The sequence below is a fragment of the Melitaea cinxia genome, chromosome 13, assembly GCF_905220565.1.
Source record: "Melitaea cinxia chromosome 13, ilMelCinx1.1, whole genome shotgun sequence".
NCBI classification, from domain to species: Eukaryota; Metazoa; Arthropoda; class Insecta; order Lepidoptera; family Nymphalidae; genus Melitaea; species Melitaea cinxia.
Window position 1 is genome coordinate 11,641,256 of NC_059406.1, and position 26,619 is coordinate 11,667,874.

The 26,619-nt window shown below is 32.7% G+C and overlaps 2 protein-coding genes across 2 annotated transcripts; both read left to right on the top strand.

The window, feature by feature from the left end:
- Nucleotides 1–8,033: 8,033 nt before the first annotated feature.
- On the top strand, nucleotides 8,034–13,000 carry LOC123658906 (sucrase-isomaltase, intestinal-like). The gene is made up of 6 exons (XM_045594197.1): nucleotides 8,034–8,186; nucleotides 8,262–9,195; nucleotides 9,283–9,484; nucleotides 10,117–10,440; nucleotides 10,681–11,451; nucleotides 12,525–13,000. The coding sequence occupies exons 1-6, from the start codon at nucleotides 8,114–8,116 to the stop codon at nucleotides 12,882–12,884; spliced, it is 2,664 nt and encodes an 887-aa protein (XP_045450153.1). The 5' UTR covers nucleotides 8,034–8,113; the 3' UTR covers nucleotides 12,885–13,000.
- A 6,727-nt stretch (nucleotides 13,001–19,727) lies between these two features.
- Nucleotides 19,728–21,182, top strand: LOC123659041 (ribose-phosphate pyrophosphokinase 2-like). Its single transcript, XM_045594315.1, has one exon. The coding sequence runs from the start codon at nucleotides 20,018–20,020 to the stop codon at nucleotides 21,056–21,058; it is 1,041 nt and encodes a 346-aa protein (XP_045450271.1). The 5' UTR covers nucleotides 19,728–20,017; the 3' UTR covers nucleotides 21,059–21,182.
- The last annotated feature ends 5,437 nt before the right edge of the window (nucleotides 21,183–26,619 follow it).

Sequence of the window (26,619 nt, forward strand, 5' to 3'; positions counted from 1 at the left end):
TGCGCCATTGATGAACCTGCTCTATACTCTATTTCAAAGTCAAATTCCTGCATTTGAGTCCACCAACGTGCTACGCGCGGGATCATGTCACGTTTCATAAAGGTAGCTCTTATAGAGTTGCAATCGGTGACTATTTTGAAACTAATTCCTACTAGATACACTCTAAATTTTTGTAGAGAAGCTACAACAGCCAAGGTTTCTAAATCATAAGAACAATAATTTTGTTCTTCGGGGGTGGTCTGTCTACTAAAATAAGCTACCGGTTTTAGAAAACTTTCCTCGTCTTTTTGTAAAAGTATACCTGCGATACCTATTTTGCAAGCGTCCGTATGCAATTCGGTAACAGCTTTTGGGTTGTACAGAGCTAATATTGGCTTCTGTACGAGGGTTGACTTGAGAGTATCAAATGCTTTTTGTTGGTCAGGGCCCCATACCCAAGCAGCTTTGTCCTTTAATAATTGCGTTAATGGCTTTGCAATAATCGAGAACCCCCTTACAAACCTACGAAAGAAACTCGTCAGCCCTAAAAATTGTCTGACGGTATGTTTATCAACTGGTGTTCTGAATTCCTCTACTGATTTTAATTTATCGGATCCCGGTTGGATACCCTTACTGGAGATAATAAAGCCTAAGTAGTTGACGGAACGTCCAAAGAAGACACATTTAGACAATTTAAGTGTAAGACCCGATTCAGCTAACAATATTAGCACAGACTCTAACTTTCCCATTCCTTCTTTGATGGTTCTGGATGGAATAATTATGTCATCTAAATAAGCCATAGCTTCCCTATGGCGTAAGCCACCTAAAACCTGATGCATCATTCGTTGGAATGTCGCTGGGGCATTTGCCAAGCCGAAGGGCATCCTGTTAAACTCATAATGACCCTCCGGCGTGACAAAAGCCGTTTTATGTCGATCCTGCTCCTTGATGGATATCTGGTAATATCCAGATGCCATATCGAGGGCAGTAAAGAATTCATTACCAGCTAATGCATCAATCTGGTCATCGATAAGAGGCATTGGGTAGTTCTCGCGGACTGTATTCTTATTTAAGGCCCTGTAGTCAATACAAAGGCGATATTCACCGCTCTTTTTCCGTACTAACACTACAGGGCTAGCAAATGGAGACACTGAAGGCCGTACAATGCCATTTTCCAAAAGTTCATTCACCATTTGCCTGACTACTTCCTTTTCTTTCATAGCCAATCTATAGGGTCTGTAAACTACCGGTTCACCATTGTGCAAATCAATATTCATCTCACAAACAGAGGAGTGTCCTAACTCGGAAAGAGAAGAAGCGAAGCAATGTCGATATTTATTTAACAATATTAATAATTCATCAACCGCAGTCTGTTCTAAATCACCCGATATATTTAAGTCTGTAGCAATTATTGGATTCATTTGCTGATCCTTGGATTCGGAAACATGGAGAACATTGTAATTCATTTCCTGGTTCGCAACAATACCGCGAGCTATTAATATACCATTTGTTAAATTTAATGGCTTAGAGCTTAAATTATTGATTACTATTTGCCCATTACCATCATCGTCAAATTGAAAAAGCCCCTCCGGGATAAAATAAGCGGAGTTAACATCGTTACACAAGCCCCCAACAACGTAAAGTTCCCCTTTGTATTTTGGCTCTGTATATACCTCCAAAATGCCTAAGCCAGTTACTTCAGAACATTTACGATTAAGAATTCTTATTTTGTTCGATTTTATTATGGCATCAAAACCATTACACAAAATATCAAAATGCTCACCAGTTTTCCGAATCATTACATGATGCTGTTCTGTAAAAGTCTGTCCTATCATGAGACACACTTCCATAACATCATCAGGTACAATTAATAGTTCCAAATTAGCTTTCACCCCATCAATTTCTACCTCGGCATTAATTTTACCCAAACAATGAACTACGGAATTTCCAAATCCTCTTAATACAGGCAAACCATCTATATTTATGTTAATAGTTCCTAATATGGGCAACTGCGATTGTTTGATCATTGAGCATTCACTACCAAGGTCAACGAAGGAATCCATCTCTATACCATTAACACGTGCTCTCTTGAAATATTTATCTGAACATCTACTACTATTCGTAACTCTATTAACAGACTTCGCATTTTCGGTCTTTAGTGCAGTAGAAGGGACCGGATTTTTCGTATAACATTGCTCTGTTTCATGACCTATCCTGTGACACCTAGTACATTTTTTTAAGGGTTCGGGACATCCACGTATAAAATGGCCTTCTTGTTTACAATTATTACAACGTTGAATTTTATCTTTAAAACTAGAGTTCTTTGTTTGCCATTCAGAAGGAAACAATTGATTCTTATTAGTTACTTTACGGTCTAATATTGGCTTAACATTCCTAGTATTTTTCAAATAACTAAGTAATTTATCAAGGTCGTCATACTGAGCTGCCTCGGCTCCTAGTCTCACTGCCCTATCATCTATGCCATGCAGAACGCATTCTACTGCTCGTTTGCCCGTTATATTACAGCGGTTAATAAGGGTAACCTTCTCATAGTAATATTCTTCAAGAGAATCGTTGAAACGAGCGCGCCTAGCCAGCATATCCGCTAACATCTGTCCGTAGTTTTCCTCAGAGGGAAATGCTGATAGCAATTTTGTCTGCCACTCACTCCAAGAAAAGAACACCGATGGCAATCCTTCATACCAACGCTTCGCGACACCTTGCAGTTTTGGAATTGCAAAATGAACAATTTGTCTTTCATTCCATGAATACCATTCGGCAGCCTCGTTTACTTTACGTATCCACATTGCCATCGTTTGTTCTTTCCTTGCAGGGTCAAATTCGGGGACACTGTCTTTAAATGAGCCTATTTTGTCACTATCCGGGATTAGAGATTTCAATGTTTGCAATAGCGCATTTAGATTATCAGGTAAATTATTGTTTAGTAAAGAATCACCACTGCCAATGATTGGATCAGTGGTGTTACTTGGTGGTCCTTGCGTAGTCGAGGCTCGGGGCTCAGGCGTTGCTATTGTGGGTCGCCGCTGCTCCGGACTACGTTGCACGCTGCGAAGCCGGCTGCTGCGACCTTGCACGCTGCGATGATGGCTGCTGTGACCATAGTGCCGGCCACCACTGCAGCGCTCGCTGCTGTGTGACGTGCGATGACGCCCTGGCTGGAGACTGCTTCCACCATGACGTACAGGACTACGCGACCGACAGCTGCGAGATTCGCGCCGGGTTCGGCTGCGCAGCTGCTGACTGGCACGTTGATGCTGAGATGGACTCCGCACTCGCCGATTCACGCGGCGCCTCAGGGAGCTGCGCGAACGGCTACGGGGTTGTGGGCTCCTGGCTGGGCTGCGCACCCGACTACTCGGGCTGCGACGGTCTCTTCTATTTCCTTTCGGAACTCTTCCCAACAGCGGGGACTTCTCTAGTATTTTCTCCATAATCCCTCATTAGAAATGAAAAAAAAAGAGAAAACAAAAAATAACTATACAGCGAAAAAAAAATTAAATGAGTTACCATCCCACTTCTGAATTGTGAAAATAAAAGACTTAAGTGATTATAATGTATTTATTTATGTATTATTCGTAACTAGAATGCAATAATATTTAAATTAAATCTATTGATTTAGGAATTCTCTTTGTTTACAAATAAATAACCAGTCAGTTGTATACAATTTTATCAAGAAAAACATCATATATTACATCAAATAGAAAGAACATTATGCATAGCAATAAAATATTAATATATTAAAGTAAATAGTAATCACTTACAGTTTTTATGTCTTCGCTGCTCGAACGTCCGAAACGAACTGGCGAGGCAATGGCGACATCTCCATTTTATTTACAAGGGTGGAGATGGCGCCATGCCCGCGTGTTTTATAATTCAAACGAAAATTGACATACATCTATGTTGTTTTACTATTATAAATCATTATTATATTTTAAACTATATTTGCAAACAAGTAAGAGTTTCACTAGCTAATCTCATAATAAATGGAAATAATATTGTCGACACGAGGCAATGGCGGCATCTCTATTTCATATAGAAAAGGTGGGGGATGGCGCCATTCCCACGTGTTTAATAATTTAAATGAAAATTAACTTATATCTATGATATTTTACTATTATAAATCATTATTATATTTTAAACTACGTTTGCAACCATGTACGAGTTTTATTAGTTGATTTCATGTTAACCGGATATAATATTGTTGACAGTAAGCCTAAAGCCAAAGAGCCCGTGAAATTTAAATCAAACATATTTATATGATAAAAATTTCTGTATATTTTTTTCATCTAACATCATAAAAACTTGCCATTGCTACCATTAATAGCTATTATAAGAATTATAGTAGACGATAACAGTTGTAGAAGCAATTAAATAATTAAAAATATTGTAATAATATGAAATTGTAGTATACTAGCGACCCACTCCGGCTTTGCAAAGGTGTAATGCTGATACCAAATATAAAATATAAAATAAAATAAATATAATATATAATATATGCGCAAAATAAATGTGTTTATTTACGACATCACATTAGAAACCTCTAAAACTATCAGTGTTCCTCTACTATATTATGCATGTTTTTTACATATAAACCTTCCTCTGGAATCACTCTATTTACTAAAGAAAACCGCATCAAAATCTGTTGCGTAGTTTTAAAGGTCTAAGCGTACAGACAGCGGGAACCATTTTTTTTTATACTATGTAGTGATTTTGATAAAAAATAGATACTACTTTTAGATTTTATAATATGCACGAGTGTGATCTCAAAAGACCTCTTTAATTTACCTCTGTTTGAGGTTATAATGGCTGTAGCAGGACGTATTCTGTTGTTCGAATTTTCGGTTCGGTTTCGGCTTAAGGCGGTTCCTGTGATTTTAATTGTATACCTAAAATCGAAAAGTAGTAAATGTTTGAAAAGAATTATAGAAACGACCTTAATATTTGTTTTCTCTTTTTTATCTTTTTTTACTTTTAGTACTTAAGTACTTTTGATATAAAAATTATTTTAACTTACCACATGATTTCATTGTTGATTAATACGTCAATGTTTCCAGTTACTTAGCTCCTACGATTTTAGTCGATGATAATATCGTATATGTAGCCTGAATATTATATCCACGTCAAGACACATATATCTTAAGAAAATTTTCAATTTGATCTCAAACTAAATTGAATGTACATATTGAATAATACAACACAGGGTTCTTTGACCCGCCAATTTAAATAAAAATATCTTTTCATTTTAGATTTATTGCCTTGAAATTAAACAGTAATAAAAAATATGAAAATCCTTTTTTTACTCATTGCAATTGATTACATTTTTTATTTATATCGAAAAAAAATAAAAATAGTATATTATACATAATACGAGTGTTGTTGTTATAATTGGCAAAAACATAATGTACACCTTCATCCAATACGTTCATCAACCTTTACAATAACCGTGGTTTGGGACTAAATTGTACTGTACAAAGCCTAGTGTTGGTCAGTCTATTTACTAATCCTTTCACAGTGTGTTTCTCGCTTTTAATTTTTTTTTAAAGCTATTTTGCTTGTTTACTATAATTCACTTTAATAAAAAAAATTAAAATATACAATAAAAGTTAATAAAAACTACCGTAGAAGAATAAACGAAATGATTAATAGCTCTATTTGTTTGTTTGTACGCGTATTTTGAAGCTTACTCTCTGACTGACTTATATAATGAAAACACATAAGTAGATAGAAATAAAACACGGTCCAACTTCAAAATCGTAGAAGGTAATTATGTTGAGGCCTTATTTATAACATCTCTTGTTACTTCTTTTAATCTTTTATCACAAATGAAGGCTTTTTATATTATATATGTATTATGGGCAATAATCATCTTATTGTTTTTGATATCGTCTCAAAATTAGTTAATTGATTTTTTTGCACTTTAGGTATGCTTTATTTATTGTTATTTTTAATCTATATTTAATTTCATTTTTATTAAACAGTTATATATAAAAAATAATATCTATTAACATTATTTATGAAAAGTATCCGAAAACTCACAATGGAGCAGCGTGGTGGATTAAGCTCTGATCCTTCTCCTACATGGGGAAAAAGGCCGGTGTCCAGCAGTGGGATATTACAGGCTGAAGCGAAGAAAAAGGAAAGAATAGGGATTTCAATGAACAAAAAACCCACCGATTTTTTAAAAAGCTGATATTTTGACGTAACTTGTAATTTGTTTGATGTATTACCTTTAATCGAGTTCACTCGTATGTTTTAATATAAATTAATAAAAATGTTGTTGTTTTATTTAAATCTCAGTGTCTTTTCTAACATATAGAAAGCAATTACATATAGATATAGAAAGCAATTACATAGTTATGACTTCAAGGTTTTCTTTTCTAATTTTACTTCGCTTCATTTTTTAAATAAAATTTAAGTTATAAAATACTTAGTCTTTGTTTTAACATAAGTTTAAGATAAATTCTTAACATCACAACGTATAAAAAAGCGCCTTACAATTTGTGTACAGCAACGTTTCGATAGCATTCATTATTTATATACTTCCAAGATAATATTTTATATAATTGTTATTTTTGGTAATTTTAAGCTAAAATGTTTAATTGAAACAAAAAATAAAGGAATTAGAATTAAATTTTCATATAAATTGATTTGTCTTTTATGTTATAATGGAATAAATGGAAACATACCTATAAAACTAACTCAGTAAATGTGATCGAATAATGAGGGTTGATTAATGAATCAAATTATAGATCATTTTAGGTTTTATATTACACGGTTATTTTAAAAGTGCCTGCTATAACCGATCATAATAATAATGGATAATTAAATTGAGCAAGCTTTATGAATAACTCTTTATATTTAATGTAAGCTTTAGATAATTGACAAACTGAAATGAAAACTTTTAATTATAATTAAAATTTGTATGACTACTATATATGTATGTTGGGTTAAAGAAACTTTATTGTCAAAAAGTATAATATTTATTTATATGAAAACATTAAATTTAATTTACAACTAAAATCGTTTAGCGATGTGCGGCGAAACAAAGTAACAATCGGAAAACATACAGAAAATAATATTTTTTTAAAGAGTATGTACTCGTATGTACTGCTATGTATTGTATACTCTTCTTTTGGCTCTGTTTTTTTATGTATTTTTTTTATGTAATTATCTCTAAACTTATGACTGGGTGAACCGATTCCGATATTTTTTTTATCTAAAGGTGATGTGGTCTCATGTGGTGTCATTCAAATTTAATTGAGATCTGACAAGTACGTACTGCTTATTTACTTGAACATTTTTTCGTCGACCTACGTTGTATTATATCGAATATCTTTTCACTTGTGTATGTACCGATTTTGATGGTTCTTCTTTTAATCGAAAGCTAATGCTTGTCTTGTGGTTCCATTTTGGTCGAGGTCTGATGATTACTTTTTGAGTAATTTTTAATAAGCGTATATACTTTCCTGTTTGTTCGTCTACGTACGTAGTATTACTTGTCAATGTAATTGAAGTCGGTTTCTTTATTTTTTCAACAAACAAAATTATTTTTTTATTGAAAATATTCAAAGAAAATTATTACAATCTTTGAACGATTCATTTTATCCATAACTTTCCGTTTTGAAGTTATAATCGTATCTTATCATGTTATCTGTTAATTAAATCTGTATTTGTTATTGATTATCGGTATTCACAGAACGTCATGAATAACTTTATTGATAACAACAAACAATAGTTGGTTTCGTGTTATATTTGCCATTTTATAGCCACGTTTTATTTTAATAAATTATTTCTATCTCCAAATTTTTTATTTATATTGACAAGGAAAATTGCATTTTGTGTACTGAGAAAAGATATAATTTTGTGGTGTACCTTATAATTATATTTCGAAAATAAATTTAAAGTGTTACGATATTATTTTTTTTGGTTTTTTTCTTTCATCAAAATAAAAGCAAAGACCAGTGTATGTTTATATCATTAAATACAAAATCTTATGTGTAATCATTTATAGGGATGACAGTAATATAGTTATTATTTCTACAGAATTGTAAGTGATGAGTGATATTGACGTGATTGCAAGATATATAACTGGATTTAGACAAAATTGACAAAAATGATTCCTCATATTAACGAGTCCCAAAATGATTTTGACGAAATAGACTTAAAATACCAGCATCAAGTGAAGAGTGAGTATTATATTAAAAACATTACTTGTTTCTAAATTCTCTACAACTTTATTAAAAAATACATTTTTATTTCAGAGGTGAAATGGCATCATCGTATTTTATTGAACAGACCACTAAAAGTCATTGTTGTACTTTCGCTTGTTGCTGTAGTAGCACCTTTACTAGTATATCAGTTTTGCTTCTTTACTAGTATAAGTCTTCCACCCTCTGATGGTTATTCTGTGGGTTCTTGCTTGATTCCAAGAACGATGAGACTAGCTTGTGGCGTAGGGTCTATGTCAGAAGAAGAATGTCATCCTCACTGTTGCTATGACCGCAATTTGAACATGTGCTTCCATCGTCTTCCCTCAAGGTTCTCCTACATAATGAACCAGCCCTGGAATGAAAATACTATATTACAGCCTAGAATAGCAACTGTGCCATATTCATTTCAAAACAGTAGAACGAAAATAAAATTATCTATAGACGAAGTATCTGCTACGCATATGACTCTAACAATCTACGATTCAAGAAATATGTCTTTTGTTGGAAATAGAATATATAATAAGGATTATACGTACGAAATTTCATCGCCAGAACTTAATATTGTTGTTAATGCAACACAAGGAACTATATTCGATACTTCAAGAGGACCTCTAATAGCATCGGATAATATTTGGGAGATATCATTCAAATTGACAAATGAGACAATGTACGGATTTGGAGAAATACCGTTAAAACTAGATACGACAAAAATTATTTACAGTCGCGATTCGGAGCTCAATTCCATTCCATTAATATTTTCTAAAGTAAATGGAAGTTTTCACGGTTTATTGGTTGACATCAATGATCCCACAGAAATATATATAAGACCTGACAAACAAATCGTGGTCAGGAGTATAACAAATTTTGGTTTCAAACTACATTTATTTACGGGTCCTAAACCACAAAAAATTATGCAAGACGTCATGAAAATAACAGGTCGTAACAAAAATTGGGAGTACTGGACGTTAGGAATCCATATATGCAAGTATGGTGTGACTCTTTTAAACTAAATATTTACTAAAAAATTACCCATTCATTTCTGTCTTATTTGATATGATAAACAATTTTTCAGTGAAGTTCCTGGATTGAATTTGACTGATTTTATTTCTGCCGCAAGGGCAATGCCCTACGATAGCCACTGTGGCAACAGACCAATAGTGTTCAATAGCAATCAGTGTAAAGATAGTGAAATAAGTAACATTAATACTGTAAACGAAGGTGCAAACTTAGTTAGATCAGCGTCCAAGAAATTCGTTCCACACGTCTCACCTTATGTAAGTTTTTCATTGAGACTGATAAATCAATTGATTTGTTCGTTACGGTCATAATTCATTTTTTTTTTCTTTATAATATTTATAGAAATAGTTTTACTTTTCTATATTTACTTTCAAAAGGATATCTAGTAAGAATCAGAGATAAATCATTATTCGCAATATAACATTGCCTTTTTATCGCTACCCTTGTCAAGTCTGAAAGTCTAAAAGGTAATTGAATTCACTAAGATGATAATAGTGACATTTAAATAATGAAGAAAAACAAATACGTTATTGTTTCTAATTAAATATTTCAATGTGATTTTGCCTATAACATCCCACTGCTCGGTATAAGCTTTTTTCTCCATATAGGAGAAGGATCGGTGCTTAATTCACTACGCTGCTCCTTAAGTAACTATCGCTATCAGATGTTTACTATTATAACCGGAACCGACATGTTAAGGTGATAAAGAATCCCACAAGAACAAACACCCAGACCAGAAACAAAAACTAATATCTATATTGAGCGGGAATAAAACCGCAACCAACGGTGTTTAGGTGCCGCGTACGCACATCACAGCGGTGATAATTATAAATATTTCAATAGTAAATAAAGTGAAACCAGCTTGAATCTTAAAAACTTCTTCTTTCAGATTCGCTATATTGAAGAAGATAATAATGAAATAATAAATGCAACAACTACACAAGCAGTCAACGAAGTAATAGAGAGTTGCAAAATTATACCCAAATTTGAAGATTTAATGTATCATTTAGATAATTTCGAGTTATACAAAGGAAACATAGATGGTTACGATGTAGTATATCCAGAATATGATCTGAATTCAACTGAGTTGCTGGATAATTTATGGGCATACGATACAGAATTCGATGGCCTCGTATTAGAAAACAATTGGCCGCTAGATGTCGCTAATAAAACCTTTAATGGAACGGATTTACTTTTGCCATATTTTAATAAAGTTAGTATTTTTTTAGTATACAAAAATGTATGAAAATACAAACCTACCCTAAATGAGTAACTAAAATTGTATTAAACAATAATTTGTTGATAACACATAAATTATATGTATATGTAATTAATTATTATCATACAATTAGTGCAGACAGTAGCGCAATACATTAATTTTTCTGTTTAGTATCAGTTAAATTGGTTGTGAAATACATATATATACATAAATTTATATATATTTAATTTACAGAATTTTGAAGAAGCTTTTGAACACACTCCACAATGGAACTTAACACTTGTAAATAGTACTAGTTTGTACTTATTCAAACATAATCAATATGGAAACAGTTTCGCCAGTGCTTTCAGAAAAAAAGTTATTAATAAACCCATTTCATCGAGCAGTTTATTCTTGAATGGTCGCTTCGCAGTAAACAGACAAAACGTCAATACTTCGTGGACCGATCTCCATAAAGAACTAATGGCAATTGCTTTAGGAGGAATATCGGGATCCTGGCTTTGGTCATCGCCAATCTGCGGTGATACTAATAATTTCAATCCAGACAATCACGCAAATCTTTGTGTTAAATGGTACTTGGCAGCGACTTATTTACCGTTAATTAAAATTCATTCAAAAGACACTCCGAGACATCCATTAGCGTTTAACGGTACTCGCAGAGCTATCATTACCGGGGCATTAAATCGAAGGTTGGGTTTATTACCTTACTACTATACCACGCTTCAAGAGGGACCCCTACTTCGACCGATGTTCTATCAATTTCCTGAATCAAAGTCGTTGCATGATATAAATACCCAATTTAGCGTTGGAGAAAGTTTGATCATGATTCCTAATTTGCAACCTTTCCAAAGTCACGTTCATATGTGGTTGCCTCCTGGTACTTGGTACGAACTTTGGAGTGGTCTCAAGTTAAAAGGCAAAGAAGGTGATCCAGTAACTCTAGCAACAAATGAAGGTGATTTTTTTACGGCTATTAGAGGTGGCTCTATATTGTTTATAAAGAAGGTAAGTTATTCTCAATCATTATACAAACTTATTATAATTTTTAAGGAACATAGCAGAGTTACAAACTACACTTTATTTATTAAAATTGGTTTGTTAACCCGTTTCGTTGGAAGGTTGTGATCTCAATCTTCAAATAATTCAAAAAATCTGTTTTTTTTTTTTTATTTAATGAAACAATAGTACAATAAATGTATAACAATGTAATTCAAACATTTAAATGACTGTTACATACACTTTATGACGCTAATAATGACCTATCAAAAGTAACAACATAAAATACTAAATATGACATGATAAATACACTTGTTGTTTTATTGTGACCTATTAATAGTAGAATCACTTTTGACGAGAAGGTAAATTAAAAATAAAATAAAATATCAAACAGATAATTGCATAATAGTAGGTGATCTTATCGATCAGTATGATTTACACGATGCGAGCTACCTCGCGCCCGCTCCCTCTTACTGTACAGACAATTGGTAGTGATGTGGCAAACGATATGTGCCGCAATTGTCAATATAAGGCAAATCTGATGTTTTTGTTTTACACATGTTTGAAATTAATGGATTCTTATGATTCTGAATTTTATTGAAAATTTGTGAGTAATTTTAATAATGAAGCTTAGGAGAACCGGAAAATTGATTTTCGAATGTAGTTTTATTAGATTCGCTTTTAAATTAAATTTTTAAACACACGAGTTCACACCAACAATGCCGTGAACTCATGTGTTTTGCCTATAGTCCGCCTATAGTGCTGGGCAGGCAGATTGGTGACTTAGGGCGGGCTTTGTCGCACCGATGACGCTGCTGCCCGTCTTCGGCCTTTGTATTTTAAAACCAGCAGTTCGATGGTTATCCCGCCATCGGTCGGCCTTTTAAGTTCAAGTAGTGGAATTGTGTTATCCCTTAGACGCTTCTTACGACACCCACGGGATTCTCAAAAATCTATGCATCATTTTTCATTCTAGGAATTATTATTTAAGAACTTCTTTTTTCTATAAAAGTTCCCTCGAAAAGTTTATTTACTAATTGTTAACGAATCGACGACATGCTTATAAAGTAAACACATTTCAGGAAGCTACTTTGACGGCTGAAGATACGAGATTGACCATCCCATTTTCAACTATAATTGCTTTAGAATGCATCAACGGAAATGAAAATTGTCATGCATCTGGTAAACTCTATGTGACACCCAACATGACATTATTTTTTGAAGCTACTGAAAGAAATTTAACGTTAACGGCGGAAGGACATGATTTTGATCCAATTTGCGATTGGTTCGGCGGATCGTGGACTCCAGATCTAGAATTCTTTTACATCTACGGTTTAGCTGATGAACACAACAATTACGATAACTACAGATATGTATCAAAATTTACTGATTTGTGCTTTTTGATGAATGATGACGAATTGGTTGTTGACTTTTTATCTTAAAACGTTTTTTATTTTATTTTATAATGTGTGTACTTTATATGTTGTGTTATATTAAACAGCTGTAACTGATTTTGAATTTTTTGCAAGCTTAAATATAATTTTACTTTATATTTTTATTTACTTCTTTGTTTTCAATATTATACAATATTCGTTAAAAGCAATGACAATAATATACTTATACAATTTTTTTATATCTTAGCTTTAGACATTATGACTCTCCCCACTGTGCCTTGGAGAGCACGTTAAGCCGTTGGTCCCGAGTGTTTTCATGTACACCTGATAGCGATCGTTACTCATAGTTGGGAATATATCCGCCAACCCGCATTGGAGCAGCGTGGTAGATTATGCTCTGATCCTTCTCCTACACGGGGAAAGAAGCCTATGCCCAGCAGTGTTATATTACAGGCTGAAGTGTAAACATTATGACTATCTTGAGTAGTATCTAAGATTTTATTTTTGTGTTACCCACATTAGGAATTCTAAACATTTTTGAATATCATATCCTATATATTTAAAATTATCATATCGAAAATTTCGCTCGAGCGGGTGTATCGTTCCATAGCTTAATTGGCTAGAGCGCCGACACGGTACGTCGGAGACGCGGGTTCGAACCCCGCTGGAGCGGTCAAATTTTGGATATGATATTCAAAAATGTTTAGAATATCTTGAGTAGTACCTAACTATTACAAAAAATATCACACAATTAAAAAATGTTTTTTTTTTATCATTTCAGACAATGATCAGTCATGTACGTAATAATTTTATAAGTATTAAAAAACCTAATAAAAACAAGAAATTTTAATCGACCCCTATTAGAAATATTAACAAAAGATAACATTATAAAGACCTATTTTATTTCGTACCTATGTAATTAACCACTGAATACTTGTTAGATCGGCCACATCTAAAGAAAAAAAATTGTAAGAAAATTCCTCATAATGTATTAATAAATTGTACTTTTTTGACTTCTCAACGGGAATCTTTCGAGTCTTAAAGACTTAAAGTATTGTTATTGTGTTAGCAAGTGGTTCTTTCAACTTGTAGTTCCATTTAATTCCGTGACGGGAGTTAAGTGTGATATTAGCACATGATTAAGATAGGGTTTTTAATTGTAAATTTGATTTCTATACAAAGTGAGACGCGCGTAGACGCGTACGCGTTACAATAATTGTGTTTGCAGGCAAACGAAAAAAACCCGACTTCAATTATATCGACAAGTAATACAACGTAGGTAGACGAAAAAATAGTCATGTAAATACGCATTATCAAAGATTACTCCAAAAGTTGTAATCAGATCTCGATGAAATTAAAATGTGACCACATGATAAACATCGACTTTCGATTAAATTAAAAATCATCAAAATCGGTATACCTAGTAAAAAGTTATACGGATTTTCGAGAGTTTCCCTCGATTTCTCTGGGATTCCATCATCAGATCGTGGTTTTCTTAATTCCGCACCCAATTTTCATTAGCACGGAATAAACAAACAGACATATTACCATTGATTTACAAAAAAACCCTATTACCAGAAATAGTTCTGACCGTAAAGACCGTAAACATCTTTTTTCCTGAATATTTCTCATGTTCAGACACCGACTACAAACTACTCAATATTATAAATACGAAGTAGCTCCATTTGTCTGTAACACGTTCCAGTCTAAGTCACTGAACCAATTTTTATGAGATTTGGTACAAAATTAGATTAGGTCTTCTAAAAGTCCATAAACTGCCTGTAACTGAAAATTTTGTTTTTGTTATAATTATCAATCATAAATCAATTAAATATTAAGGCTAAGCAAAGAATAAGCAGTTTAATAATTAAAAAAATAAAAAAGCACGAGTCAAAGTCGAAACTCAGATAAAGTCACGGGAAAAATCTAGTTTTATTATGTACTATGGCTACAAACTATAGGAACAGTTAATATGTGCATTTTCACCACACTTTTCTCACGTATAAATAAATGAATTAGCCTTTTCCGTTCTACTGAATGGCTTGTTTTGTATAACATTTACCTATTTAAACGGCACATAACAAAGCACGTGTTTGTGATAGTTATATGTTAGCTAATACAATAAATAGCGAAAGTGCTTCCCACTCACAACATAAACGACTATACACGGCTATAGGCTGTTAATTCAAAATACTAAAAAAACCAACGCTATGAACATTATTATATTACCTGGAATATCCGAATTTAAAAAGTTAAGATAATATTAAGATGTAATAATATAACAATGAAATTTGAGGCGAATAAAAATTAACAAATGTCTTTAAAAAAGTACACTATAATTATTTTAATGACAGTCAAGCGACATTAAAAAATTGCTTGCGTTTAAAACTGAATAAACTCATGTAACACACTCACAAACAAAACACACAAAAAGATCGCTGCTGTTGCGTGAAGCATCTACGTAACATAAATTACATGCAATGACATAATTTCTCGCCACCCGCACCCCCCTGTCTCTAATAGTGTTTAAAAAATCCGGTATTTTTATTTGCAACAAGTTTTAGCCGATGTTATATTTAAATGCTTAAATAGAAATTTTAGCGCAGTAAAAATGTACTCTGACCCGAAAATGTGACACCTCAAATTGACACATTTTTGGGTGGCTCAACTGCTAAATTCTCAGAAAACAAAATTTTGTTAGCAAGTAAAATCTTTATTCATCTTTATCTTCGTGGGCTGCAAATGCACAAATAATCAATGTTTTGGTACATAGGGAAAAATTTTAGCTACCAAGGACCGAATATTGATTCGGGGTGCTTTCGTGCGTGTCGAATATTTCTCCAAAGAATTCTTAATTATTTATCATTCTCAATAATGGCCATATTTTTGTGGATTAATTTCGTTTCCACATATTTTGCGCAATTTTATTTTAACTATGTAGTAATCCAAACGTTATTATTACTAATCATAAAAATAGGACGTTAATTCTTGGTGTAAATGTCAAAGATATAAAAAAAAATTAATTCAGTTTTTTTTTTTTAAATAAAGTTTATACAATTTTATTGGGTGTTTTAAATTTGGTCTATGAACCTATAAAGTGAAAAAAAACTCATCCGTACAATTTCTGTGTGTGATAAACGTGGAATTAGGACTCTTTTTAACCGACTTCCAAAAAAGGAGGAGGTTCTCAATTCGACTGTATTTTTTTTTTTTTATGTATGTTACATCAGAACTTTTGACCGGGTAGACCGATTTCGACAAATTTTGTTTTCATCGAAAGGTGGTGTGTGCCAATTGGTCCCATTTAAATTTATTTGAGATCTAACAACTACTTTTCGAGTTATATCTAATAATGCGTTTTTACTTGACGCTTTTTTTGTCGACCTACGTTGTATTATACCGCATAACTTTCTACTGGATGTACCGATTTTGATAATTCTTTTTTTGTTGGAAAGGGGATATCCCTAGTTTGGTACCGTGATAAGGAAACCAGGATCTGATGATGGGATCCCAGAGGAATCGAGGAAAACTCTCGAAAATCCGTAATAACTTTTTACTGGGTGTACCGATTTTGATAATTTTTAATTTAATCGAAAGCTGGTGCTTATCATGTGGTCACATATAAATTTTATTGAGATCTGATAACTACTTTTTGAGTAATCTTTGATAACGCGTTGTTGCTTGACTATTTTTTCGTCGATCTACGTTGTATTACTTGTCGATGTAATTGAAGTCGGTTTTTTTTTTCGTTTGCGAGCAAACACAATTATATATAACAATCTATGTATTGATATGATATTGATTCCATGGAAGATGGGCCGGGTGCTGGTATGAGATGCAACCTGTTCAGACACGCTGGCCTCTTCCCATCTACATGGAACCAACAACAGAGCTGGTGCGGCTTGTGAAACGGCTGAAAAAACAAAAGCAGACAAATACAGGGGTCTAGGCTCCGAATATGATTTTGTCCCATTCGGTCTCGAGCCCCTTGGTCCGTGGTGTCCTAGTGTTATAACACTATTTAAGGAAATAGCAAAAAGGTTATTCGACGTCACAGGAGACCGAAGAGCTAGCAGCTACTTCGGACAAAGAATTAGTCTAGCTATTCAAAGGGGGAACGCTGCCAGTATCTTCGGAACCTTGCCTAAAGGGACACCTTTTAATAATATTTTTTAGTTATTATATTATGTATATATATATATATATATATATATATATATATATATATATACTTAAGGTTTTTTTTTAGTTTAATGTAATTTATCTAATTATTATTATAATTTACATTATAAGATAAATCACTTATCTATAGATATTTTAAGCGATATGTGATGATACTTTGAAGCATAGCGTTACTATTATATTATATTATTTATTATTATTCTATGTGCATTTATGCAAGTTAATTATTTTTCAGTACAAATAAAAATAAATCTAGGTATCATATTGCAACATTTATTTGTTGTTTTATTTATTATTTATAATAAATAAATAAATAAATTGATGGATAAAATACAAAAATAAACATACACTACTACTTATAAGTATTTCATTAAATTTCATTAAAGCTTCATATAAATTCTTAGTCTTTAAGGGAGTGGAAGTTAAAATATTCCCACAAAATACGCCGAGAAATGAAAGGGTGAAACTGGGAATGAAAATTTACTCAAAAGCGATATTTAATATTTTTAAGCTTTTTGGAATATATTTGTAAATTTTGTGGCTCTCTTTTATAAAATTATTTGAATTTTGTAGTTGTATAGGCTTTTTTCGATGTTAATATTTAAAAGACACAACTTGTGCCATTTTTACTTCATGCAATTTTGTTTATTCACGTACGTTTGATAATAGTACTAGTGTCAGCAGGCGAGTGCTGAATTTTTAGGCTTAAGAAAAAACAGTGATTTGATGATTCAAATTGTAGAGATTTGATATAGTAGGTATGTGTATAGAGCCTTCTAAACGGAGGCTGGGCCGAGTGTCATGACATAGGTACACAGTACACACGACATATAATGTTTTGTAGAATATATCATATTATATTTTGTAGTGTCAATAATAATTACGATACGATTCAAGCAACAACAACATGCCGGTGCTAGGCATAGGCCTCTCTCTTCATGTAGGAGAAAGATTGAAACTTAATCCACAAGGCTGTTCCACTGCGGATTGACGGATATTCCCTATTATGAATAATGATCGCTATCAGGTGTATATGATAACAAGCGGGACCGTAAGCTTACAATGACAAACACCCAAACCGGAAATAAAGCCTTGTACAAATACAACTATACATTTCGAGGACTCGAACCCGCTCAAACCGCCGGTGTTTAGGCGCCTACACGGCACATACTCCACTACACCAGAGCGGCTTACCGTCAAAAATAATTACTTCAATGGTATAAGTATAAGTAGTTTTTATTTATTTTTTTCCTCTTTTCTTGATCAAAGACATGTTCAATTATACATTATAATTTGTTAACTTTATAACACATATTTAAAAAAAAAAAAACAAATTTTGAAGATGAAATACGAATATTTTTAAGTATAAAAGCAATATTTGAAATTATGACTGTAAACATTAGTAGATATAAGTTAAAGCGATAGTAGATGTGGTACACTTATTATTATATCATAGATAAAATAATATAAGGAAACTTATTTATTGATTACCTACTTTTTATAAGATATTATATGTAAAGTTTATATATTCATAGTTATCTAAGGCTTCAACCTACACTACGTTTGTAAAACTGCGAGTTTCAACTAGTGATACCTAATATAAAAATTCCATTTCGATAAGTAGAACTAACTTGAACGTTGTGAATGAAGACCATTTTATTCATTGTTATTTGAACCTAAAAGCCTCTTACCTACGTCTTAATGGAACAAAGCTGACCCAGTTAATGACACACACTTGACTTAGCCGTCAAAGGAACACCTTCGTAATATTATTTACTAACTTAATAACAATAAAGAAAACTTCGAGAGTTTGATACATTGTTAAAGGAAGCCACCTTTCATTAAAGGTGAACAATAAATCGATATTTAAACTACACTTGGTTTGCTTGGTTGCTATATTCAGAAAACGTTAGTTTTGTTTACAATCCGTTTTCTGAATATAGCAGTAAGCTAGCTTCAGTGTGGATTATGTAAAACGACATTTTGATGTCGTTTTACTTAACGATAACGTTTAACGATATCAAAATTAAAGATATTTGTAAAAACATAGTGAAATATAATTTAAACTCTTTTGTAAACTTTCTGCTTATAAACTGCTAGTAATAGCTGCAATAACTCTTTCTAAGAAAAGGAAGGGTTGAAACTACGTTCCTTTGTAAGGTAAGCTCATTGTAAGTAAATTAAATATATGACAGAAATAAATAAATAATTACCTACAATTTACCGAAAAGCAGTTTTAAAATATAATTTCGTTGCAAAATAAAGTAATAATTTCAATAGGTAAGCTTAAATACAAAAAAAAAAAATAACAACGTTCAAAAAAGGTTTTACACATAAAATAAAACCTTCTCGTATTTACAAAAACATGTTTATACTTTAAGCGTGGTATGAAATTATTTAGTTATTTATATTTACTAATAATTGTATTTGTTCTAAAACGAAAAAAAACCGACTTCAATTGCATCGGTACACCCAGTAAAAAATTATGTTACTAATACAATGTTGGTCGACGAAAAAATAGTCAATAAAAACGCATTATTAGATATAACTGGAAAAGTAGTTGTTAGTTCTCAAATAAATTTTAATGGGACCAAATGACACGCACCACCTTTTGATTAAAAAAAAATTGTCGAAATCGGTCAAAAGTTCTGAAGTAACATAGGTACATAAAAAAAATACAGTCGAATTGAGAACCTCCTCCTTTTTTAGTAGTCGGTTAAAAATACAAATAAACAATTTAATAGGTACTTCTAACACCAACTCCTAATGATAATTTTAATTAGTTACATAAATTATATATGTATATTTCGTATGATGTAATTTTATTTGTTTATATCGCTATACGTTTTTTGATAACCAATAGTTCTCATTGCGGGGATGCTGAGATATGATTCGACCTCATCTTGAACTTTGATAAATCTGTTTGTGGCAAATAACAGTTTATATACTATACGATAATATTAAAGATTCAATATATTTTACTTGCGTCAGTCAGGCTAATGACATCAGAAGAAAATAACAAAATAACGGAGGAAGCGAAGCAGAAAAAAGAAATTGAAAAGTCAAAAAATCTAAGTCCCAGAATGCCAAACATAAAAGTATTTACTGGAAGTTCACATCCAGATTTAGCGAAAAAAATCGTCGCACGACTCGGATTAAACTTGAGCAGAGCTACTACGAAAAAGTTCAGTAATAAAGAAACGAACGTCGAAATAGGGGAATCCGTCAGAGGAGAAGATGTTTACATTGTGCAAAGTGGTTGTGGTGAAATTAACGATAACCTTATGGAGCTTTTGATCATGATAAATGCTTGTAAAATCGCATCTGCATCCCGAGTTACAGCGGTCATCCCATGTTTCCCTTACTCAAGACAAGACAAGAGAGAAAAAAGTCGAGCACCAATAACGGCCAAGCTCCTTGCTAATCTCATTTCGGTCGCTGGAGCAGATCGTGTAATTACAATAGACCTACACGCTTTTCAAATTCAAGGTTTCTTTAATATTCCCGTAGACAACCTGTACGCCGAACCAGCAATCACTAAATGGATCAAGGACAATATACCGGAATGGAAAAGTAGTGTTATGGTATCGCCTGACGCTGGTGGTGTAAAACGGATGACTGCCATTGCGGACAGGCTCGATATTGACTTCGCTATTATACACAAAGAAAGGCAACGATCCAATGGAGAGGATTCAACAGTTTTAGTCGGAGATGTAAGAAACAGAACAGCTATCATGGTTGATGACCTCGCTGACACTTGTGACACGATTGTCAAAGGTGCAGAAAAGTTACGCGAATCTGGTGCTAGTAAAATTTACGCTATACTAACCCACGGTGTTCTCGCTGGTAACGCAATCGATAAAATCAACAATTCGTGCTTGGAAGCTTTGGTTGTAACGAATACAATTCCCCAAGAGAAAAATCTAAAATTGTGCCCGAAATTGCAGACGATGGATATTTCAGTTATGCTGGCGGAGGCTATAAGAAGAACCCATTATGCAGAATCGGTGTCTTATCTTTTTACAAACGTACCTTATTAATTTTAAACGAAAAGTCCTCATTGTATACAACTGGATTATTGTTGTTGTAAAATAAAAATAAAGCTAAGAGTAATTATGTAGCTGCCGTTTATTGATCTTTTAAAATAAAATGCTAAAATATGAACTGAGATTTTATCTTGACTATTTGCATAAAAATTAAGTTGAGATAAACAAATAAATGCATAATAAACGCTTCATAAACAATAATGTTATATATAAACTCTGATAAACAATTTCTTATGCGTGTCATCTATATCTATACAAATAAATAAAATTGGAGTGTCTGTTTGTAATATTAAAATAGCCGCTTTTTACTAAATGTAAATAGATGTTTACACGGTGCATATACCAAAATAACATTTTTTTTACAATTGTTGTCTATCTGTCTCTCTGTCTGTCTGTATGTTTGTTCCGACTAATCTCTGAAATGGCTGAACAAATTTTGAAGGAGTAACTTAGACTACCTTTATTTTAGAATTTTTTTTACACATATTTTTTTACTTAATTTTAGAATTCTTACTAAGAATTTATCTGTGAGATTAACTATTTACCATATAAGATAGCGTTGCTCTGGTGTTGTGGGGTACGTACCGTGTTGGCTCAATTTTGTCAGTCAGTCTTGGTGTCTATCCTTGTGAATCTCCCAACCCTGCCTCGTAGAGCACATCAAGCGGTCGGTTTTGGTTGTTATCAGATACCTGATAGCGATCGCTACTCAGTGGTACATCCACCTGCAGTGGTGCAGAGTGGTAGATTAAGCTTCGATCCTTCTCCTATATGGAGAAATAGGCCTATGATCAGTAGTGGTATATTACGAGGTGAATCGTTATAATTAGGATAGCGAGAAAGTTACAGGTTTATATTACATCACAGAAGTAGACCATTTTAATCGTCTACAGAACCGCTAGAGTCTTCCGGTAATGACAAAACTGTATTTAAATACGATAATATTAGAATTTTTTGACAGTCATCCATCAAATGTTTTTTTTTCCCAATACAGTCATCAAAACACCATTATTTCTCAAAATGTAAAACTGACAAACAACCATGGCTAAGATCATAAATCATAATGTCAAGATCAGATAAGGATGCTAAGGTATGTCAAGTTACTGAAAACCGGATGGATCTAGATTAATTATCCGTTTATAAATAACTAGCTGGTACCCGCGACTTCGTCTGCGTAGGATTAGTAAGTACTTCGAGTAGCTTATTATAATCTCAATTTCTATCATTACACCAAATATCATCAAAATTGGTTCTGCGATATTAAAATCAATTTGTTACTATAATTCGCGTCATGTAAAAAGAACGCTGAAAGAAACTGGAGAGGGTGCGTTTGCGCATGGTTATACTCGCGCACAAAAGTGCTACTGTTTTATTTTTTAATTAGGCTTTCACTTGCGGCTTCGTATAATGGTTATTGGTAGGTACATTAAAAAATGCTAAAAATACCAGTGCGAATAATTCCGACTAAATAAGTATTTACCAAATAAGACTGATCCAAAAAATGGACAGTACGAAAAAGTTTTTTCAAGAGTTGGCAACACTTTAAAAGGTAGTCGTGGGTCGTAACGTCTTTTATGTGTAATCGGTTATACGTAGTTTCGTGGATACGCGTAACTAGTTTCGAAACTGCTTATTTTTCGTAACTAGTTATTTCTGTATACAGCATCAGTTACATTACTTTTGTTTGTATTCTGGTTATGAAGTAGTTATATGTTATAAATTGTAACACATACGAATGCCGTTACGTACGTTAATATTGATGGATAGTTTAATCAAATTAACTTCCCTTCATACTTCATCCAAGCTTACGACTGGCTGCAAAACATGTTATTTTAATTACTTTTTTAATTTTTGTATAGATATAATAATCGATGCAGGCGTATTTAGAAGTTCATTTGATTTAACGTACTACGGTTTTTATTTATTTTTCGAGATACATACATATAATTAAAAATACAACAAAAAACCCACACTTTTTAGTATATACTTCAACGCGAGACAATAACATTAATCGTTAATAATTAATCACTCGTCAACTGTCTTAATACTAAATAGTAAATTCGAAAATATTTAAAAAGAAACACGATCGAAATTAGGATTTCTTTAAAAAAACGTACTAACGTAACTGTACGTATTAAAATAAACTTAAGCTCATAGTAATTGCGTACATAATCGCATGAGTATAAAACAAACGTCTTTTTATCCTACGCGTAAGCTTATCTGCGTATTGTAATGATTAGTATTAGTAATCTGTTACGTTATTAGGTAAAACGCTTATACGCCGATCGTTGTGTCAATTTTTTAATAAAACTGCGTACGTACAATAATCGTTACATTCGTATCGGCGAAACTACGTACATGGTTATTAGCTTCGTAACTAGTTACTGAAACCGATTACGTTAAATAACGCCCAACGCTATTAAAAGGCCTTTGCGCATTTTGACAGCCAGCGTCTTTTTACATGACGCGAATTATATATTGTAAATAATTTTTCTTACTTCTCTATGTAAAACTATTTCGTAATTTAAAACTTTTGTGCGCGATAGTATTTTGAGTCGACGTCGAACTATCCAAACAATAGCACACCGGCAAGCATGCGACACGTGATAAACACGGCCGCCCTCTACCCCATACCACCAAATAGACCAATAAATCGCTTAGTAAAATAATTAATAATCGCTTAATAAAATAATAAATAATTTAATAATCGTTCTTTTTACATGACGCGAACTATACCAAATGTGCATTAGACATATATATTTTTTTTTTTTTTTTTTATTGTATTTATTGTTCACTGTTTTTGCGATAATGGCTTACTCATAAAAGAGATATATTCTGTCACGGACTTTTTTGTAGGACTAATTAAAATAAACATTTCTCTAGTACATTATAAACGTGTAAACTGTACAAGTTTTTGCAGCCTACGCCAGAATAATTCGCAGAGGGCAGATTTAATCAGACTTACATGACAATTATCGTTATATTTTGGACAATTCATACACTATCTTTAAAAATAATAGCCTATGTGTTATTCTATTGTATAAGCTATATTATTGTAAACTTTCATTAAAAATCCATTCTGTAAATTTTGTGTGAAAGAGGAACAAACATCCATACATCCATACATCTATACATCCATACATACAAACTCTCCCATTTATAATATTAGAAGGATGTTACCTTTAAACAGCAAATATAACATGTAACTACTATGTTAAAATACTATAAATAGCCTACATACCTAGTACGAGTAGGGAAAGCAATGTAATGTACAAATTTATATCTTTCAAGATCATCCTACATTAAAATCACACAAAATATATAAAAATAATGAATATTATATCTCATATTTTAAACCTAATACCTATTATGTCATATTTATGTTTACTTATCTACTATGTAGGTTTACTTATCTTTTAGACAAAATTGTTTACGGAAACTGTATATGAAACCTATTATGAAAATCTAATCAGAATAATCAGAATAATTCTGTTAAATATAAATTTTAAAAAACAGGTTCGTCTCGGGACGCCAGATAGAAGTGATAACTTAAGCGGCTAACTAGTACGGCTAGCGATATAGGATAGATTGAGAGAACCTGCCTACCGCTGCTATATGCGTGAGAGAAAGAGAAGTCACACAGACTGGCGCCGTAACGCGTTACGTAACGGAGCGGACCCTTCCATAAGAAGTTAGCACTTCAATAAATTTTCACATGTTTGACAGTTCATCAGTCATCACTCATAAACGATTCGAAGGATTCTGTTGTGTATTTATTTTTATATTTGTTGACATAGGACAATATTGTTTGTATAAAAGAAAATGGTTCGATCACTTAATTCCATACTGATGCTGAAACGTGTCAATTTATACGTTATTTGAATATTTTTTTAATCTAATAGGTATCGTTTATATTTTTCCAATTTTAAAAGTTATCAAACAAAGATGATTCAATGAATCGTTTGTATTTTTGAAGTAAGTAGGTAGGTATATGAAATTATGAACATAATTCATTGGACATTTTATTACATCACGTTTTTACGTAGAATCGCATAGGAACGTTACTATAGTAGATCTCTGTGAGTAAAAACATATTCAAAAAAGTACCATTCTACTGTTATAAATTGAAATTTTCATTAAAGAAGTTTATCGTAAGATTTCAACCATACCCTTATAAATAATTTTGAGAGAACCTTCGATGTACCTAGTCATTGCAAAGTTATTCATTCTATCTTTTGTGAATACATCAATGTGAAGATCCTCTTTAAGATTAGGTACTAGTTATATTCCTATATTTTAGTTTTTCACTACGGCACCGGTTTACTTATGAACAAAACCAGAAGTAATAACGTAGGTATCACCCCGATTGGTTGTCGAGTAGTAATCGGTGAATATTCTAAAAAAAAAAACAAAAATTGAACAGCAACAAAATAAGAACTTCTAGCTCATAAAACTCAGTTAAAAACACCTTCAAGTAAGATAAGATATGTTTGTGTTTAGAAAACGTCGGTAAGTATATTCTTCCACCCGTACTCATTAACAGTGCGTGTAATTATTCATTACCTGCGGTTCTAAGATAAGAATATCTTAGAAAACATTAGTTCTCGTAATCTCAGGATCACTAAGTTACACCCAACATACCTGCGGGATGAAACCAGAATGAATATGATGACGCGGCAAGCATTAGAAACACTTGTAGAAAACTTATACTTGCCATGAATGGCTTTAAAAATCTAACGACGCCAGGCGACGATAATTTTTAAAAACGCGTCATACTTCAAATGAACAATAAGAAATGAAATTTAATAAGTTCCACCCAAAGCAACACGGAGGGGAGTAGCCATGTACAGGCGTTCCCCTCTGTCAAGGTATAAGGCCAAATGGCCATATGGATACAATAAAACTAGTTGCAGCCGCACTGATCACTAGACTAAATCTAGTTGCGCGATTGAATCAACGTCCTTCAAAAAATGCCAAATTGTACTGTTTTTTGCTGCAAAAAAAGATCTGCCACGTCAAATTTACTAAAACATGGCGTTACTTTTTATAGGTAAGTATTTTTTAATCACATTTTTACTTGTACACTTCTTTTAAACCCTTTTTATACTTAAAAATTACAAATATTATCGGTCGTGTTGACTCGATTTGTTTACCAACACAGGCCGCTCGCCCTCGTACAATATGCGGATCGGTCGAGCGACTGATCGGAGTCTATTTCCGAGAAGTCACTGTCGCCGAGCGATAGTGTTGTTACCGGTTTGTTTGTAGATGGTTATCGATAAAAACGGCAAAGGCAAAAGAGGAGACAGACATTTTTGAGTTTTTGATTTATTTAAAATATTATATTGCTAGCTTTTTTTAATAAAAATACTTATATAATAAAATTACATTAAATTAAATATAATACACGTATTATGAGTATTAATACATTTTACTAGAATTACTTAATGTGAACTTCGACCGTAATGTTTTATATAAAAATTTGGCAGGTTTTCTGAAAATCCAAATTTAAGGGATACATGGAAAAAAATTGTAATAACAGATTAACCTGGACG